At 41.4% G+C, this 18,159-nt stretch overlaps 2 protein-coding genes across 3 annotated transcripts in view; both read right to left on the bottom strand.

Moving 5' to 3' along the window:
* The window catches only part of kiaa1217 (KIAA1217 ortholog), a 169,649-nt gene extending 158,203 nt beyond the window's left edge, over nt 1–11,446 (bottom strand). Inside the window, exon 1 of the mRNA XM_082546037.1 lies at nt 11,393–11,446. Within this exon, the coding sequence (XP_082402163.1) occupies nt 11,393–11,431 (39 nt within the window). The 5' untranslated portion in view covers nt 11,432–11,446. The remainder of the gene's footprint in view (nt 1–11,392) is intronic.
* Nucleotides 1–18,159, bottom strand: part of LOC309714009 (disks large-associated protein 1-like) — a 96,726-nt gene that overhangs the window by 11,956 nt on the left and 66,611 nt on the right. The window lies entirely within an intron of this gene.

The following is an 18,159-nucleotide window of genomic DNA, read 5'->3' as shown; positions in this document are numbered from 1 at the left end:
ACCATGGGGTTTCAAAAGAGAGCATGCATCATCTTTCAGTTTCTATTCCCTGAAGTCATCTAAAAGTCACACGTGTGTGTATGTGCACATGTTGGATGACTGTATATGTGTGTGAACTCCTCTCAAGCCTACGGAAGGGTTAAAAAGGGTTTTTATCTGCTCAAAGGAAAAAAAAAGAAGAAAAAGACTGCATGAAACTGGAGACGACGCGCTGTATCCCACCCTAGCTGTCACTGTGAGAGCCAGACACAGTGGAGAATGACAGGGGTTTCAAATGCCAAGACAGGTTAAGTAAACACTCGGGAGTCTGAACATGCCCACGCACAAGTACGCGCACACAGGCCTGGAGAGGCACACAAATAATATTGACACAACCCTGCTTAACATTTCAGCTTCTCCACATCAAGGCAGACCGCACACTTCCTGCCAATGATTTGCTCTCTATCCATCAGGAACTGTTGTCAGCAGCGTACCAGCCTGTACCAGTGACTCGTATGCAAACTCGTGAAAGGATGTGAAGTCAAGCATTTAACAAAATAAAGGATTTTAGTTTTATGTTGAAAAATCTTTCAACTATAATGAAATTAAACAAGTGAATCCTTTAACTTTAGCCTGTATGTACAGAAAAATTAGTGGAAAACATCTGACCAAAACAACTTCCCGGATTAGACTGAGACCAAGTTTCCAGTTTCCACATAGCTGATAAGAAAATAGCTTGACCGCCTTACAGCCATGAAAGCATTAGACAGCTATACTGCCCTGGACCTCCCACACTCGCAAGCATTCAAGGACAGAGTAAAGCAGGAATGTGATGCATGACTCCATCAAACCCTTAGAAAGGAATGTGAAAACCTCTCTTTACTAACCACAGATAAACAGTGACGAGCACACAGAGAGGTTTGTCTGTCACTTTATAATATCAGGTCAGTGCAGCCTTGATCAAAGAGTAAAGAAAGTTCATATTCTCTTGTGTGCAAAAAAACAAAAACAAAACAGGACTAACTTCCTCGCTTAATGGAAAGAAGAATGTGGAATTTTATCTCTCTTCCCACTGAGAGGTAGGTGCAGCCTGCTGCAAGCATTGTCATCTCCAAGAGGAGAGGAGTTTGTGAATGACAAAACTTTAATGGCTCTCTGCCAAATCCTCTTTTGACAAACGCTTCAAAAGTCCCATGCAGACAAGTTGGTGTGAATAGCAGTTCTTCTTGGCAGGGCACTCTCCCCACCCGTGGGCTTGATAATATCAAAGAAAGCCCTCTTCCCTCCCCTGAGACAAAGCAAGTCTCCATTCATTTCTCCGGCCTTAGGAACAAAAACAGACTCGCTAGCCACCTCTTTTTTTCCCTTTTCTTTTTTTTGACTGCGCCCCATTTGTGTGCCTGCATAGGTGTATGCTGTTTCCTTTATTTAATCACCGTGTTCATGTTACTAGACAGATTGAAGGCAGGCAGCTGCCTTGTAATCTCCAATCTGTATATCTGTGGGATAGGCCACTTCAAAGAGCAGACGGTTTGGTTTAAGAGGCTAGCTAACAGGAATGAGCTCCCCCGTGCGGGGGCCAAGGGCAAATCCACCACCATCCAAAGAAATACAAAGACTGGGATGAGGGGCGGTCGGTATGGGGGAATATTGACAGCTGCGTCCAGCTGCACTATGTTTGGGATCAGGGTCTGCCAGAGGGGAGAGAAGAGCGAACACAGAAGAAGAGTCGAACAAGACGGAGGAGGAGGGACTGGGGTAAATCACAGAGTTACTGCCCGACTCCTTCTGCTCACTTTGTCCATTTGTCCGTCTCACTCCCCATCAAGCACACTCACTCACACAGAGGCCCAGCTGGAGTCCTTTGTGATAGCGTCACCATGGCATCACATAGCAACATAAAGTTTGCTGGGAGGCCTGGTATTTTACCACCAGCAAGCAGAGAAAGAGCTTCCACTGGTCATTTGTTTACTCTGACAGGTTACACCAGTCAACAGGAAAACTTAAAAGCTGAAGTGAAAAAGTGAAACAAAAAGCAGAATATCAGCAGAGGCACGGCAGCTGAGCGCTCCTGCGCTGTAAATAAATATCCCAGAGCGTTTTGTTTTTTTTGGGGGGTTTTTTGCCTTGAAGAGCTGCCTTTGTACAGCTGAATGCTAAAGTCTACCAACCAGTTTTTCTTGGACTGTTTTCAAAAAGGCTTGTCATTGTGTTTCAGGGACAGTGTTATTGGATGACAAGCACTTGAAAGGTTCAGACCGTATGACGTTTCACTGCTGTTCTGAACAACAGTGCAGCACTAATACCAATCCTGACTCAACACTGCCTCTAGATGGCTACTTTAAACTGAAAGAAACTGAAAGAGATTACGAGAAGCCTTGTCCTTTAACATTTTCTACATGCTAAAAACAAAACTTAAGATAGCAGATTAGCTGTTTGTTACTTATCACTGTTAAGTTAGTATTACAGACACAACAAACACGGCACATGATATACAATGAAACGTTTCTGACAGGCCTGTGAGTCACCTAAAAGTTTCTATGAGACTTCGAAGTCAGTCTGCAGCTCCCAGCCACCAGAGGTCAAAGGGCAGCAGAAAGGGTTTCTGCTCTCCAGATGCCTGAGCACTCAGTAACAATAGCTCACTGTGTGTGCCTATGCATATATGTGAGAAGGAGGGGAAGGTGGCGGTCTGCACTGCCCTTTAAAGGAGTATATTTAGCATGTGTGAGTGCTTTTGGGGGTGGTAGTCTTTAGTGCAAATGGTGCCAAAGTTGTAAACATCCTGAAACTGCTGATTTAAATGTATTTTTTTACGTTATCATAAGGATGCATATCAGTATGAAACATGTGTCAAATATGCCTCTAGTGTCCTCACACCAGCAGTGCTATCAACAAAGTTGTGTTCTCAGCGTGCCCCTACTGACAGCAACCCGTGACAACAGTGGGTAACTGCCCTGGCAGGCTTGTGTCTCCTGAATCACTAGATAAGAGTTTGTTTACAACTGTCAGCCACCGCTAAATCTGGCAGGCAGCTGCTCCCTGTTAGGCAATAGATTTATTTCACTTAACCTACTTTCCTGTGTTCCAAGTTCAAATAGAAAGCCTGGTTACCTGGATTCCTCTTTTATGGCTTGATGCTCTCCTCGCCCTGTCAATCAGTGACAGGTGTGGACAGATACAATGTGGACTGAGACGTTAAAAACTAAAGGGGAAAAACAATAAAAAACTGAAAGTTCACATTAAGCTTTTCATTTTAGGTGTAGATCTAATGTTTTAGGATCACATCACTCTTGAACTACGCAGCTGATTGTTTTATACATGTATATAAAAATCATCAAATGACTAACAATTACTCTAACAATAGTGTAATTGCCAACATCAACACTGTAAATGCATGCTAGATGACACTTGTTGCACTGACAGGTATAATCAACCAGGATTTCACATAAATATATACTCTCAAAGTTCCTCCCTGTACAGTCGTGAAGCATGTGGGCTTGTCTTCTTCAGACAAGCCCACATTTTTGTTGTTTTAAATCAAGGGGCTTTCTTGTTAGACCTGCCCTGTGATGGCTCCAGGCCATATTTTTTGTTCTCCCCTTCTCCTCGGCCTGACGAGCCAACAGACACACGAAGAAATACATCAGCCTTTTCTTTCTGTCCAAAAGACCTGCCTGCAGGGGCTGAAAGCAAGCATATAGTCACTCAACATAAGGGGGAGAATTAGAAAAGCGTGAGAGAGAGATAAAGATAAAATAACAGAAAGGGAAGTGAGATGGGACAAAGTGTGCCATGCCGTTTACTTCACTTACTGTACATTCCAGCAGCTTTGTGGGCCATAAACCTGAGTATTAGCTCAAACACTAAAACTAGCACACCCACACATCTCACGCATGCTTTCACTGCACTCATTTCCCACAGCATTGCTCACAGAGTGACTGATACTTTAAGAGCAGACTAGCTCAGTGTGCGCGGTGACACATCAGATGTGCTGGCAATGACAGCATGGGCAACTGTAACAAGTCTAGCATACCGAAAAACAGAATCATGTAGCTGAGGGGGAAATCAGATAAGTTATATTTGCGATTGAGCAGTGTCTCAGAATATGACACTTGTTCAGTTCTTTTTAAAGAAGAAGAGAGAAGCCTTGATGTGGTCTTTTTGTCTTGCTAAGTGGATAACACAAGCCACTTAGGCCAGTGGCTTTTAAACTAAAAATACACGCAACACACCAGTGTTGCCACCACACTGTCTCCAAGTGCTGAATACAGTTCAGATAAAACATGACTGTCCTCTAGAACTGAAAGCCTGTGGAATTACAGCCAAGCACAGAAAAATAGAACCACAAGCCTTGGGAATAATGCTCACTGGGCATAAACAGCAAACACAAAGGCGACAAAAACACAAGAGGCTGATACGCAAACACACATGCACGCACGCACGCTTGCGTGCACAGAGGCATCAGCTTCGGGGCCTGAAACACAATACCGATGTCATGTCATTACATGAAGGATCACTGCTTGCTGCAGTTGTTATTTACATATAAATGCAGCAGAATGTGGTCAAAAGTTCACTTCTTCTTTCCTCCAACAAGAAAAGGCATGCTACAAGCTTCCTGTGGAGTTACACTAAAAGTCCCCCCCAAAAAAAAAAAAAAAAAAAAAGAAAGTCAAAACTTGATTCATAAAATGACCGGGCACAAAAAGTAAAAGGAAAGCTGGCTTGCTGTTTTTACAAGCGTTTGAGTTTACTCTTCCAGGAATGCCATGAAACATCAGTGTCGGGTGTTGTTTCACAGCACTGGGGTTTTTCTCCTCGCATTCCTTCCCCCTTTCCCCCTCTTTGACGTTCTTTGTCCTGACCACTTGCACATGGAGGGGAAAGGAGACACTGGCGGCCTAATCCACTGCCAGAGGCACACTAAAGCCATCTGGGCCCAAAAAAACCAAACGTTTGGCCTTCTGTTTCTCCTATATGAGAGGAGAAACTGGTGGGGGTAGATGGAAAGTTAAGAGAGAGGAAGGGGAAAACGAAGGAAAAAGGAAGGCAGGAGGTACAAGAGAGGCTAAAGGGGGGATTTGGAACAAGAACCAGGCAACACTAGTGCAGTCTTTTGTGGTTTTCATTCCTGACCTTCTGACCCTATACATCCTGTTGACGGGGTCGGGGGGGCAGAATGAAAGATGAGATTGCCGCTATAGGCATCCGTGTGTGCCCAAAAGGAATGTGAATGCAACGAGCATGAATCAGGACAAATATGAAAACCTATGAAGATGATACAGAGCTCTGGGTGTCTCTCTCAGGTGTGACTTTTCACACCCCTCTCTCCCTTCTTCCTGTGTGTTTACATGCACTCCCTGCTGAATCTTATGGGGGAGGAACAATGGTCTCTCCAGCATTCCCACTCTCCTGCTGAGAGCACCCGTTTGTCTCCTGCATTCCTTTTCCCATTCATCTCTTTCTCTCTCTTCCCTCCTGGAAAAAAAACTCCTGCTACTTTTTTTTTTTTTTTATACAAGGGGGAGGGTCCTGAGCATGTGTCTCAAAAATCTGAGTCAAATCAGTCCCCTTCGACACAGCCTCCCCCCTCCTCTTTCCTCTCTGTTTTACTTGGTTAGTGAAGCAGCAAAGCTTTAAGAAAGGGAGGAGAAAGAGGAGATGCATTCTTTCTCTCCCGCTTGCTGTCCCTTCAGTATGCACCAGCGGTGAGTTGCGGCTTATTTTTAATGACTGGTAAAAAAAAAAAGAAAAAAAAAAGGAGGGCTGGGTGTCTTCCCCGCCGGCCGCTTGCACACAGGCTCAGTTACTAAGGCATACACACACACGCACACATTACTGTAGCTGAGTCTGGGACTTTCACAGAGAAGTCTTTAATTTGCACTGGGGCCTGGCCTCCCACACTGCACAGCCCAAACCACCCACTTACAGCCATGCACTCTTCCTCTGACTTACTCCAACATATTCTCTCCCCTCTCCAGAACAGTGAAAACAACAAGAACTCTCAACCACATAATTTTGCTGTCAAATAAAGTAAAACCTTTCAACATTCTGTAAAGATAATATGGCAAAAAAACAACATGTTTTTCTGCTCTTCAAAAAAACTCCCATCTCCTTTGGAAGAGATTTAACTATATATCCCACTCCCTCTTATGTTTTCATTCCCTGAGGGGTTTAAGTTTGCAGGCCCTGCCCTGCCCAGCTTTAGCATTCAGGAGCCACGAGGATCATCCATAGTCAACACTAAGGAAATCCTTTCAGGGCTTTGCTTTTCCTTTGCCCCTGATGCCAAAACACAGACAGGAAGAGCAAAAATGGGGAGTGGGATAGTCCCTACCTGACAGTGGAGCCCCTATCCACCTGATCTAACACAACAAATGAGCGGTTTACTCTTTTTAAGTAATCCTCAAAGTAAAATAGTGAATTCCTCACATTAACAGGAAACTGTTGTATGTGCACTTTCTGCAGAGTGGAGACAGCAGGGGTGCATTGCCGCAGCCATTCTTTGTGTTTGCAGTAGCCCTGTCAACTCCTCCCCGCGCCCTTTTCTCATTTTCCCCCGCTCGCTTAACTTTGTTCCAAACCAATGGCAGGACGAGAGGAATGAATGACATTCTCTTTGCTTGTGTTTCCTGTGTCAAAAGCACCACTCTTCCTCCTTAAACGGCTATAATCAAAGCATTCCAAGCCGTAACAAGCAGGGACCAATTAAGTCGTAAGTAAATATAGACACCCAGCAGCCACCTAAAAAGCTTTAAGTCCTGCAGATTTATCCTATTCACTTTTATTCTGCTCCAGAGCATGTCGAGGCAGGAAATCACTGATGATTCAGGTCATGGAAACACATAATAATTAAACCTGATTGATGCTATGTTATAGCAAAGGGCCTGCAGATCCAACTTTTAATCAAAGGTTACTTACGATCACATTGCATCAGACCTTAGGTTGTGCATTATATGGGACAACACTTATAAGTTGGTCCAGATTGCCAAATTGAACTGGCAAAACACTTCAAAGCAGGTGAAACTATGATGACATCTAGTGAAAGATTTCATATTGCATGTCTTTACTTTGCTACATCAGGATCACAAGAGCCAGATTTCCTTCAAATTGAATTTTCTTTTAGACATCTGATGGATAAAAAATTAGGAAGGAAGGTATACGGTCCAGCACATCGATGATGCATTTAAAACAGAGCTGGAAAAGCTAGAAAAGCAGATCCACAGAAGTAAAACTTTTGAACTAAATTTAATTCCTCTGGATTTATTTATCTTGTGACTAACACTCTTAAGCTGTCACTGTGAAAGAGATGCTCAGTGTTTTCCACTCAAGTCAGTGAAAGAGCGACAGTGCAAGTTCCCACTGGCTTGCATTCTCAGACAGTCGTGACAGGATGAAGTAATTACTGAGCGGCTGACACACCAGCATGGCTAGGATTTATCTTCTCCAGGAAGAGAGATAGCCAAATCACAGTTTACCCACATTGAGCTCCCAGTTTGGGCTTGATCCTGCAGCTGCAAATGGAGAAGCCACACACAAACACTTTGACACCGTCGCATGCGTACACACACCCCGATGCTCAAAAAAAAACCCCATCGAGTTACAGCTGCCAACCGCAACTGAGAATGGCGTCTTTCTCCTTTTTATTCCACATGTGTGCTGCGCCTGTGCTAGTGTGTCACTACATGCCTTGACCCAGCCCTTGTTTCCTGTCAAACACACCTACTCGAACCATCAAAGCAAGTAGAATGACAGCATTATGCAGGTGTGTGTGTGTGTGCGTGTGTGTGAGAGAGAGAGAGAGAGTGCAGAAGAGAGAATCAGAGACAGATGACACCAGAGTACTGTTTAATTTACATCCCTCTTTGAATAATAATTCCACCTTAGAGGAGAGGATGGCACCTTTGATCCACTGACACACAGGTGTAGTTCACATACAGAGGCGTAGGTTGCTAACACAGGGCTTTATCTATCCCTATAATTAACAGCCAGAGCAGGATTCAGAGAATACTATATGTGTTTGTGCGTTACCGAGGAACAGGAATGGTTCGGAGGATTGATGGAGCTCAAAGGTGCATTCCTGTACAGCGTCCTCAGCAAACACTGTTTGATGTCAGTGTCTTGGAGGCATATATACATCAAGGATAGCATGAATGTCAGTCATCACTCAGGGGTACAGCAACTCTTATTGATGACTAATTCCTCTCTCCCAGTCCCTGTGTATGTTACACACACAGAAAAACACACCGGTAGCATTGATGAGGCAGAAACTCCACCAAAAATAATATCTGATAGTAATCTGAGAGGAGAACTTATGACTTGCCTCACATACACAACCTACTGTTGTGGTAAAACACCAAAAGGAATTATTCTATGAGTAGGAATTCAGCTCCCTCTAGTGGTGACCAGCTAGGACTGAAAGAATGATCGTTTCATTAGAAACACTGCCCTGTGTTGTTTTTCTGTTTACAAGTAAGATAAAAATAAACAAAAATCAATTTTTATTTAATATCATCTACATATCAGCTTCATATATAAATTACATTTCAGAGAAATTACATTAAAATAATTAGCATAAACGTATTAGCCTGTTTTATGCAAAATATCTTGCCATGTGCTCATATATTTTGTTTATTTCTATAAAAAGCTAAGTCATGGTAGAAAGTTCACAGTTTTTAAAAATTTGCCATTTGCGAGACATAATTTTACTAAATCTTGAAAGTAGATGGTGTGCAAGACTTTGACTTTACTTGTTTAATGTTCCAGTTCAAAGATACAGAAGATGAGTTGCAGTTTTTTTCCTGTTTATTTGAAACTGGAATAATGTGAGTAATAAGAAAAAAACATAGTTTTGAATGCTGATGTTCAAAAAGGCACCAAAAAGCCTGCTTCACTAACTAATACACATTCATTATTAAATACTGCATCATAAATCAGAGAGGTATAAACATCTTCTGTAACGCAAAGAGTTGTAAATAGCAGATACCAGAGTAAAAATTATCTTGTGCAGCATTTTCAACTTTTTCCAAATAATTGGAGATTTTTTTTAAATGATAAAACATGGGTGAAAACATGCAGCTCTGCAGAGCTCCAATAGAGCTTCATGGCTTAGTGCTTAGCTGTTTTAATTAACAACATTTTCACCTGACCTCTTTATCTTTGTTCTTTAGTCTCATTTCAGCTCTTCGAGTGGATTACCAGAAATCTGGAATTAACTTTAACCACAGTGCTGAGGAATCAGCAGGCTGATGAAAGGGGAAAAGTTGAAAGCGAGTTAAGAAAACCTCAGCAAGAACACCTAAAAGTGAAGGTTAATTCTGGCACATCGCATCCAAAGACATGTCAGTTGCTCTACTAAACAAATGCTGCAGGTGAATGACTCAGTAAATATTTAGTGAGGTCATAGCTTCTACTTTTTAATTTTCCTTGAGTGTACACATTCATCATGCAACCCCTCATTAAGTCTCTAACCCAAACTCAGTGCGGACTAATAATAGCTTCTCTGAGGACTGAATTGAAAGGTAAAAAAGGAGATAGAGAGAAAAAAAGAAAGCGTGACTGAATCTGTTAGTCACACAGATGCACACACCTGAGGCAGCTTTGTATCCAATACACTAAACCACTCCTAACTCTCCCAAACTCATAAAATAGAACAAGAGACTCACTGGCCACTTTGTTAGGTACACCTGTTCAACTGTTCATTAACAAAAATTTCTAATCAGCGAATCACATAGCAGCAACTCAGGCTTGTAGACATGCTCAACAAAAACTGCTTAAGTTCAAACTGAGAGTCAGAATGGGACAGAAAGGTAATTTAAGGGATTTAGATTGTGGCATGGTTGCTGGTGCCAGACGATTTACAGTGGTCTTGTTTATGTCAGAGGAGAATGGACAGACTGCTTCAAGCTGATAGGAAGGTAACAATAACTCAAACAACCAAGGAATGCAGAAGAGCATCTCTAAACGCACAACACGTCAAACCTCGAAGCTCATCTTAATCTTTAATGGGAGATTCCCATCATGGATGTGCAACCAACAAATCTGCAGCAGCAGCTTTGAACATACAGCTTGAAGCAATAAAGTATTGTGCCTATTCTCCAAGAGATATCCAGCATAAAACACATGGTATTACAGTGAGCTGTAGAGGAGCTGATAAAAACAAGAAAATGTGGAAGAGAAGCATTATCCTGTAACTCTGCTGTTTAAAGTTCACTTAATTTATGGGAACAATAAACTTGTATCACACTGCATCAGTTTGAATGGCAAAACATTTGAAGAACTGCCATTTAAAAACTTATAGTGGTGAAACATTTCCCAAGAGAAAATAGTTTTCTGGGCAAATTTTGAGTTACTGCTGAAGACTTGGAACAATTGACTGAATAAAACTGATGGATAGAAATGATCCCTTTGGGTAAAGTTTGCACAAACCGTACAGAATGAGAGAAAAAAGCAATATTTGAGATAAGAAATAAAATCAAGAAGAGTGTAGCAGAGGTGTTGATTAAAACTAAAGTGGCAGAATAACTGTCACATCCAAGCTTAATATATAAATAAATATTAGCCTTTACTAACTCTTGAGTTATTTATGACCTGATAATCTGGTGTTCCTGTGATGAAGGCCTTTATTGATTATAATATGTCAGCAGGAGAATTCTCATTAGCTTATATTCAGGATGCCCTCTTTCACTTACATGATAGCAACATAATCTCACATGACCATGGCCTAGTTGAATCACTGGAGCCATGTGTGTAATGTACATGTGCATGTGTCCAGAGCATGTTGTGCTCAGGAGGGACACTGAGCCCCATCTGAAAATAGAACGGTGAAAGATGGTAGGTGAGCAGGCAGGCAGCATAGCTGGCAACCCTGTGCATGACTCACTCAAACACAGATGGTTGGAAAGAAACATGGGGCCACAGACTGCTCATCTGTCAAGCAGTGGGGACTTAGCAGCCCTCCATCTATCCTCCGAGGCCTTGGACTGGTAAGTAGCACCAGTGATATTCCTCACTGTGGGGCTCAGCATGGTTCTCCTATGCCCTCTGGATGCTCACTTGCACGCACAGAAGTCTGTCATGAACTCCTGAGCACCCCTAAAAATAACTATATTAATAGAAGTAATAACAGCGTATTTTAGTGTTATTTTCTGGGATTATCTTCATTTATTATATTTTCCTAACATGTCTATTAAAAACTGAGTGCAAACAGACTTTATGTCCAGTGTTACACCCCGGCCTAGGCAACCGGGGTGCAACGCAGGAAAATAAAAATAAGGAAAATAAAAATAAGGTAAAAACACACGAGAAAAAAACCAATACGGGTCTCCACAAAAACCATCCCAAAACGAAAGCAGCGACCACTATTTTCTTTAAAGCAAAATATGATATTTATTTACATCCCAACATAAGGCGCCAAACTATTTACAACGGGGGGGAAGAAGATCGCGACCATGACATACTGAAACACAAGGCTTAAATACATGGAGGGAACAATCAGGGAATGGACAACAGGAGGGAAACACAGCTGGGGCAAATCAGAACTGACGAGACAGGGAAACGTAAACTGAACACACTAAGATGACACAGACTTTCAAAGTAAAGTAGGAAACACATAACAGTCACGCAAAAACAACACATTACCAACGCCAAATCGTCAATCCCGGAGGAGCACCTAGACACTCAAATCCACACACAATTACGGTCACAGCCGTAACACCCCCTTACCCAAGAATTAACATTAACCCCAAAATGTTTAATTCAAGGAAACACCCAAAAAAACAAACATTTAAAACATACAACCCCAACGAAAAATGTTTGTTCCATGTCCAGCCCATACGGCACCGGCCACCATCCCGCAGGCGACGCTGATGACTGGACGGGTCCTCCAGTGGAAACGGAAAACTGAACACACTAAGATGACACAGACTTTCAAAGTAAAGTAGGAAACACATAACAGTCACGCAAAAACAACACATTACCAACGCCAAATCGTCAATCCCGGAGGAGCACCTAGACACTCAAATCCACACACAATTACGGTCACAGCCGTAACACCAGTGTTGTTGATATCATGATATTACAGTGTGCTCACACAGAGGTTTTGCTGCTTCTGATGCAGGTTTGTCATTAATAGCCTAATAATAACTTTTGTTGCTGCGTCAGAAAAAGGATGCAGAGATAATCTCATGCCACAAATCAGTGATGCAGATTCAAAACACGCTTTAACTGAAATATAGCCAAAGTTCAAGCTGTTGTGATGATGCAGTGACATTGCGGTGTCCTAGCCCAGGAGCTGGTGTTAAAAATGTTTGTTCCTGTTCTGGTAGAATTAGGCTTCTGTGTTTGTTTACAGCACAGCTCCAGATCCAGGTGACAACAAGTTAAAAGAATGCCACTACACTGATGTGATGGACTACAAATCTATTCTCCACTTGTGAAATAGGGGTACATGACACTCTGTGCTAAGACTGCATAATAAAGGGAGGCTTTGTATGAATTCATGAACTTTAATATAAAACAACTCTATTACCAGTTTGCTTCGTGTACATGTCTGTGGAGTGGCAGGTTGATTTTCCTATGTCTGTACTGAATAATGCTACTTTAAGTGCTTGATGATTTGGTGAACTGCCTCTATGTGATCGAGATATAATGTTGTGCATGTTTCTACAACAAACACTTATTAAACTTCTTTATCGACTGGGACTTTGCCTTGAGTTTTATAGCTAAAGGCTCCACCCTAAAACCAGTGCATTATATTGAAATTTCTGATTTTCACTCTGATTTACTGAAAGACACTACAATAGGTCATAACTAATTAGGTTGCCTTTGAGGGATACATTTTAATGTGTATCCAATTGAATTGAGGTTTGCAAATGTGAAAAGGGCTGATTACATTTGCAAACAGCATATTCCATTAATATTAACTACAAAGCACTGCATGCATCTCATTAAGATCGGGAGTTGAGCCCCCCCTAAAAATGTGAACTTAGAATCGCCCCTGGTCTGACCTAAATAACTAGACCTTGCAGATGACTGTGTTGTGATGCTGTGCCAGGGCTTACTCTGCGCCATTCAGGCCACACCTGTTCCCAGCCCCCCACCCAGCCCAATCAGACATATACCAAAATAAACCAGGAGCTGGAACACGATCAACATTTCTGGGCTTTTATGAGCGGAGGCTGAAGGCATGTAACTCGTGGCTAATCTCACAGGGGAGATGTTCAAATGGAGTTCAGTTTGGAGGGAAAGTAGCTGCAGAGGGCCTGAAAGTTAATTTAACAGCATTTTACACAGATGACTCAGCAGAAACTGTTAAAACTTTTAGATTTCAGTTGATTTTATAAGGTTTAAAAATACCACGGAAGGTAAGAATGTACTTTCTTAAAATTATTATTAAAATTGCATCACTTAATTTTATTCTCCATTAACATTAAATGAAGCACTTTGGTCATCGTTATATTTTATTGTTTGTTTGTTTTTTAAGTCATTTCATTAGAAGCATGAATAAGCAGAAAGAACGGGATGGGCACGGATGATCTCAGTGTAAAGAGTGTCACAATAAAATTTCCGCTCTGGACCTTCACAGTAAAACGCCACTGACGCACTTTAAAATGAAAAAGTATAACTTCCTGTATGTGACCGGTAGGTTTTACGTGCATTATTTCTACTGTGGACACCACTTCGACCCTTTAAATATCTTTACCCGAATTATTCAAATAGTCTAACACAATTTCAGCGCGTTACGGGTTCACATTTCGCTGCACATGCTTTTATTTTGAAGGTGCCATCGCTCATCTTCCCCGCTTCTTGCAGCAGCTCGCCTTCGGTCTCACCTCGCTCGCAAACCACAGGCAAACACAACAACAGTTTGTACTCACAAAGGTGTATCCAGTAGTCACACATGGCCACCAGCGCGCTGTACAAACACTGAAGTAACGGCATGTGAAGGGTCAATCGGCAGAACTGTGCTGAGATTAATCTTCTCTCCCGGTTTTCCTCTTTCACTCTGACGATATTGGATCTTCTGTCAGGATGTAGACGCGCCTTGATTTCGCCCCCTCCGCCCCGTGCAAGCAAACTTAATAAGTCATTCAAGGGTGGGACAGTCCCGCGTACGGTCACAGTGAAAATTGTACGCTAATAAAAATCCCCCCTCTCTCTTCATAAATGCCCCTGTTGCTCAGGGATTTACTGAGATATTCAAATACGTATCGCGTTTTAAATCCTAAATTGGCACCACTGTTGCTTCATTTTTAACTTGTACATATGTCGCATAACTTATCTGTACGACAACTGTGCATAAAGTATCGAGCCACTCATCTTTTTATATTTTGCTAGGAAAACTGGATATAGTTTTACTAACTTAAAGAAAGTACAACATGAGGCAAAAAAGAGTTTGTACAATTCCAATTTGCTTTAAAGTCAATGTTTGGTGTGACCACTTTTGTTCTTCAACACAGTCTGAACTCTCTTAGGCAAGCTTTCTTCTCATCTCTTTAAGTAGTTTTCAGGAATAGTTCTCCAGGCTTCTTGAAGGACATTCAAACCCCACACTACTTCAGTAATGTCGATGTCCCTGTGACTGATAGCGTCCCATTGTCTGTTTTTCTATTCAGGTATGCTTTTACTGCCTTGGCACTGTGTTTGGATCACTGCCATGCTGAAAAATTAAGCCATTGCCAATCAGACGCTTTTGAGACAGTAGCTGCATAAACTGAAGGGCCAGATGCATCTGTCAGGTCCTCTGTCACATTTTTGATGCATCCTGCCCCCACCACTGGGTTTCTAATTCGTTTTTAGACCTGCCTATTCTTCTTTTGTTCTCCACTTCTCCACTTCCCTCAAAATTTCTAAGGACGCACTGCATACCATGCCAAGATATGCCACGCGTCTGACTAATAGCTCACCCTACCCCTTAAAAAAGCAAAAAAAAAAACAACCCCAAACTATTTTAAATCTGTCAAACTGTGTTACTGTGACGGGCTACTAGTAACAAACGTCCTAGATATACAGTTTAAAATGGGTTGTCTGTTATGTGCACACACAGCACTGATTCAGCCCTTGAGTTAGTTGCCTATTTTATGCTTAAATGGTTCATAGTTCAGTGTTAAGGGCATAGCATACAAACACACATAAAGCATTCCTCTGAAAATGGTCAGGTACGAGGAATAAACCAAAAATGAGTGAAAAATCAGCCCATGTCCAAATAAAAACATTGAAAGGCCTTCAGAAAACAACTGTTGCATTTTTTAAAACAGTTATCTTTTATCCAGTTACACTTCCCTTTTTTCTTCTTTTTAAAATAGTCATATGTTTGGAGATTTAATCCCTAAACCACAGGAGATCCCTTAAAATGTGGAAATACTTAGAATATGTACAATAGCCAGACAATATAGTCATGCTCCTACTGGAAGCCAATTAGAAGTCTTCCCATTCTAGCTATCCTCAGGTGAGATGGTGTGCCAAAAGTTGAGAACTTCTTTTGACAACCAAATTTGAAAGCAACACCACTGACATCCCTACATATACAACTGGAGTTCCTTTAATGTGAAAACTTGAAAGCACAAAAATAGCCAAACAGAGGATGTGATTCATAAACTCAGTGTGATGACTGCCACCTTGTGGTTTAATAATAAGAAAGTGTCCCTTTGCACTAAGCTGTTCCTAAACCCAAGTGGCAGCAATTTTATTGGAGGGTTAGCCTTTGTTATTGCACACAGTTCCTATGGGGGTTGTGGGATTGTTGAAGTTTTAATCTTCTTGTATGCAGATTATATAAAATACAATCTTTTTTTCTCCCCAATATCTGTCTGTATCTAATCCCTTTCATTTTATATTGAAAATGAACTTGCAGAATTGGCCACCAGTCAGAATACATGGCAACGACACAATAAAAAATAAGTTGATTGCCCTACATTTTCAGTCCTGACCTTGCTCTGATCTCATCACTCATCAACGGACACAACCGGCAAGCAGATGGCCAAATCTACAGTAACTGACTACCGCAGCCTGAAGCTGAGAAAACCTACTCTGTGGTCATTATTCATGCGACTGATGGATCTGTCAAACTTAATGCTGCCACAAAGGCCTTTCACCTGTACTCCTCCTTAAACGCACCTTGAGAGAGAGAAAAAGCAAAACATAGGAGGACACAGAGAGAGAGCCTAAAGTGGCATTTTTCTTCCCTTTTATAGCATATGAGTCACCCTGACATATGACACACAAAATTCTGCCTTGCTCTGGGATATTTGCGTGGGCTGGTGGAGGTGTGAGGGGAAATCTGGCCCAATGCTTGGCTTGATCTTGATTCGGCCAGACTTCAGCGGTCTGTATCCCAGCCATATATATTTAGCACATCTAGAGATATTTATTCGCACAAGCCCTCCCAGAACAGTGCTCCTGGAAAAAAGCCAGTGATTGTTTTTAATTGGGTCAAGCTGTCTTGTAGTTTTTCATCCGCCCACTCACGGAGCTTCTGAAGGAAGAAAGAGCAGAGGTGTGGTGCTGTGTTTCACTGAGCCCCTGGGGGCAGTGTTGTACAGGATTTATCTCAGCCTGCAGTCCTCTACTGTAAGGCAGAGTTTGGAATACACATGCAGGGCTAGTGATTTCAACAGAGCAAAGCCCGAAAACATCGCAGTAAGTTTAGTGTTCCACACTCAGACCAGTATGTTGAGTGTTTTTAAACATAGAAAACCAAATGTGGGAAAATGCTGCTGTCTGTAACTAATAGGAAATACCAAAACCAACAAGGTTTCTGTCATTGCCTCTGGTGACACCTTTCCACTAACTCCTACTGTGATTAACTGCCACTACAGTAAGAGCGCAGATGTTATTATATTCTAATCTCCCAGAAATCCCTCATACCCATTGGTATTAGATATTTGGAAATTACAAATATTTACTACTGATGCAAAAATTATGTTTTTAATTAAGCTATGCTTATTAATAAGATTAAAAAAAATAAAAATAAAACCAATAAGCATATTTCCTCAACCTTTTCTTACAGGAAACCTTTTCTTACAGGAAATAAGATTCCCTGTCATTTATACTGTGCTTTTTATGAGATCCCCTATTGACTTTTGGTGCAAATACCAAATTTACAGAGGTTTTCTTAGCAGAATCTATTAGATATTTGATCTGGTTACAAGAAGTTAGCCTACACTTACTCCCAGCAAGACCACATTTAGTGTGCAAAGGTCGTTAGAAAGTGGTAGAGAAGTAATTAAGAACAAACCTAATCAAATGAGAAAATTCTTAATCCTTTCTCAGTTTATGTTTTCCTTTTTTTTTAAATGCAGCACATAAAGCAACTCAGCCGTTCTTAATATAAAGGTTTAGCAACTAAACCTTTATATTAATTTGCATGTTTAATTATTCTTTTGTCTTTTACTTACACTAAAACATTTTTTAACAAAAGCGGCCAATCTAAACTACAGTTATTTATGACAAGTATTTTATTAGTATTAATTTTTTTTAATTGCTCTTGTGCAGTGCAAGCAGATAGAAAAAGTATGCTAGAAGCTGCATAAGAGAACTAAACAAAGAGGTTGTTTTCCCTTGAGTGTTTGCAAGACCATTGGCAATATGGAACACAAGCATGCCTTAAGGAATGCTTTATTCAGCACAATGCCTCTGGTAGGGGCTGTAAAAAATTCACAGCCATTAAATCAAATATTGTCCTATAACTGATTACATGAAGCTAGGGCGTGAATACCTTTTTCTTTTCTTTTTTTTTAAACCAAATCCTTTGGCACCTCTGAAAAATAGACGCTGGGAAATGTGAGGTTGGATAAATGACAGTAGGTCAGCAAGCATGGGAAACAAGGGGGAGAGAAAGAGAAACTATAAGAAGCTATGGCAAAATTCCCAGACTTAAGATATGCATGTATACGGTTTCTAATACAAGGTCATTTATTCTTCCTGAAGAAGTGCCACAACAGGTTGATTCTCCCACACACCTAGCTTCGCTGGTATAAAGGAAGCGGCTCGAGCTGTTGAGCAAGAAGGCAAGGGAGGACAAGACAAAGCAGGGGTGAGGAGGTGATGAATATGGGGGTGAAGGAGCCAGGGCTTAAAGGCAGTAAAATCCTCACATTAACCGATTGCTATGGATTTTCCGAAGCTTTAGAAAGAGGATCTGCTCCAGATTTTGTTAAACCGATCCAAAGGACCTGATGT

The sequence above is a fragment of the Aulonocara stuartgranti genome (genome assembly GCF_965226115.1).
Source record: "Aulonocara stuartgranti genome assembly, chromosome: 9".
In the NCBI taxonomy this organism is placed as follows: Eukaryota; Metazoa; Chordata; class Actinopteri; order Cichliformes; family Cichlidae; genus Aulonocara; species Aulonocara stuartgranti.
This window is presented reverse-complemented; position numbering and strand designations above follow the sequence as displayed.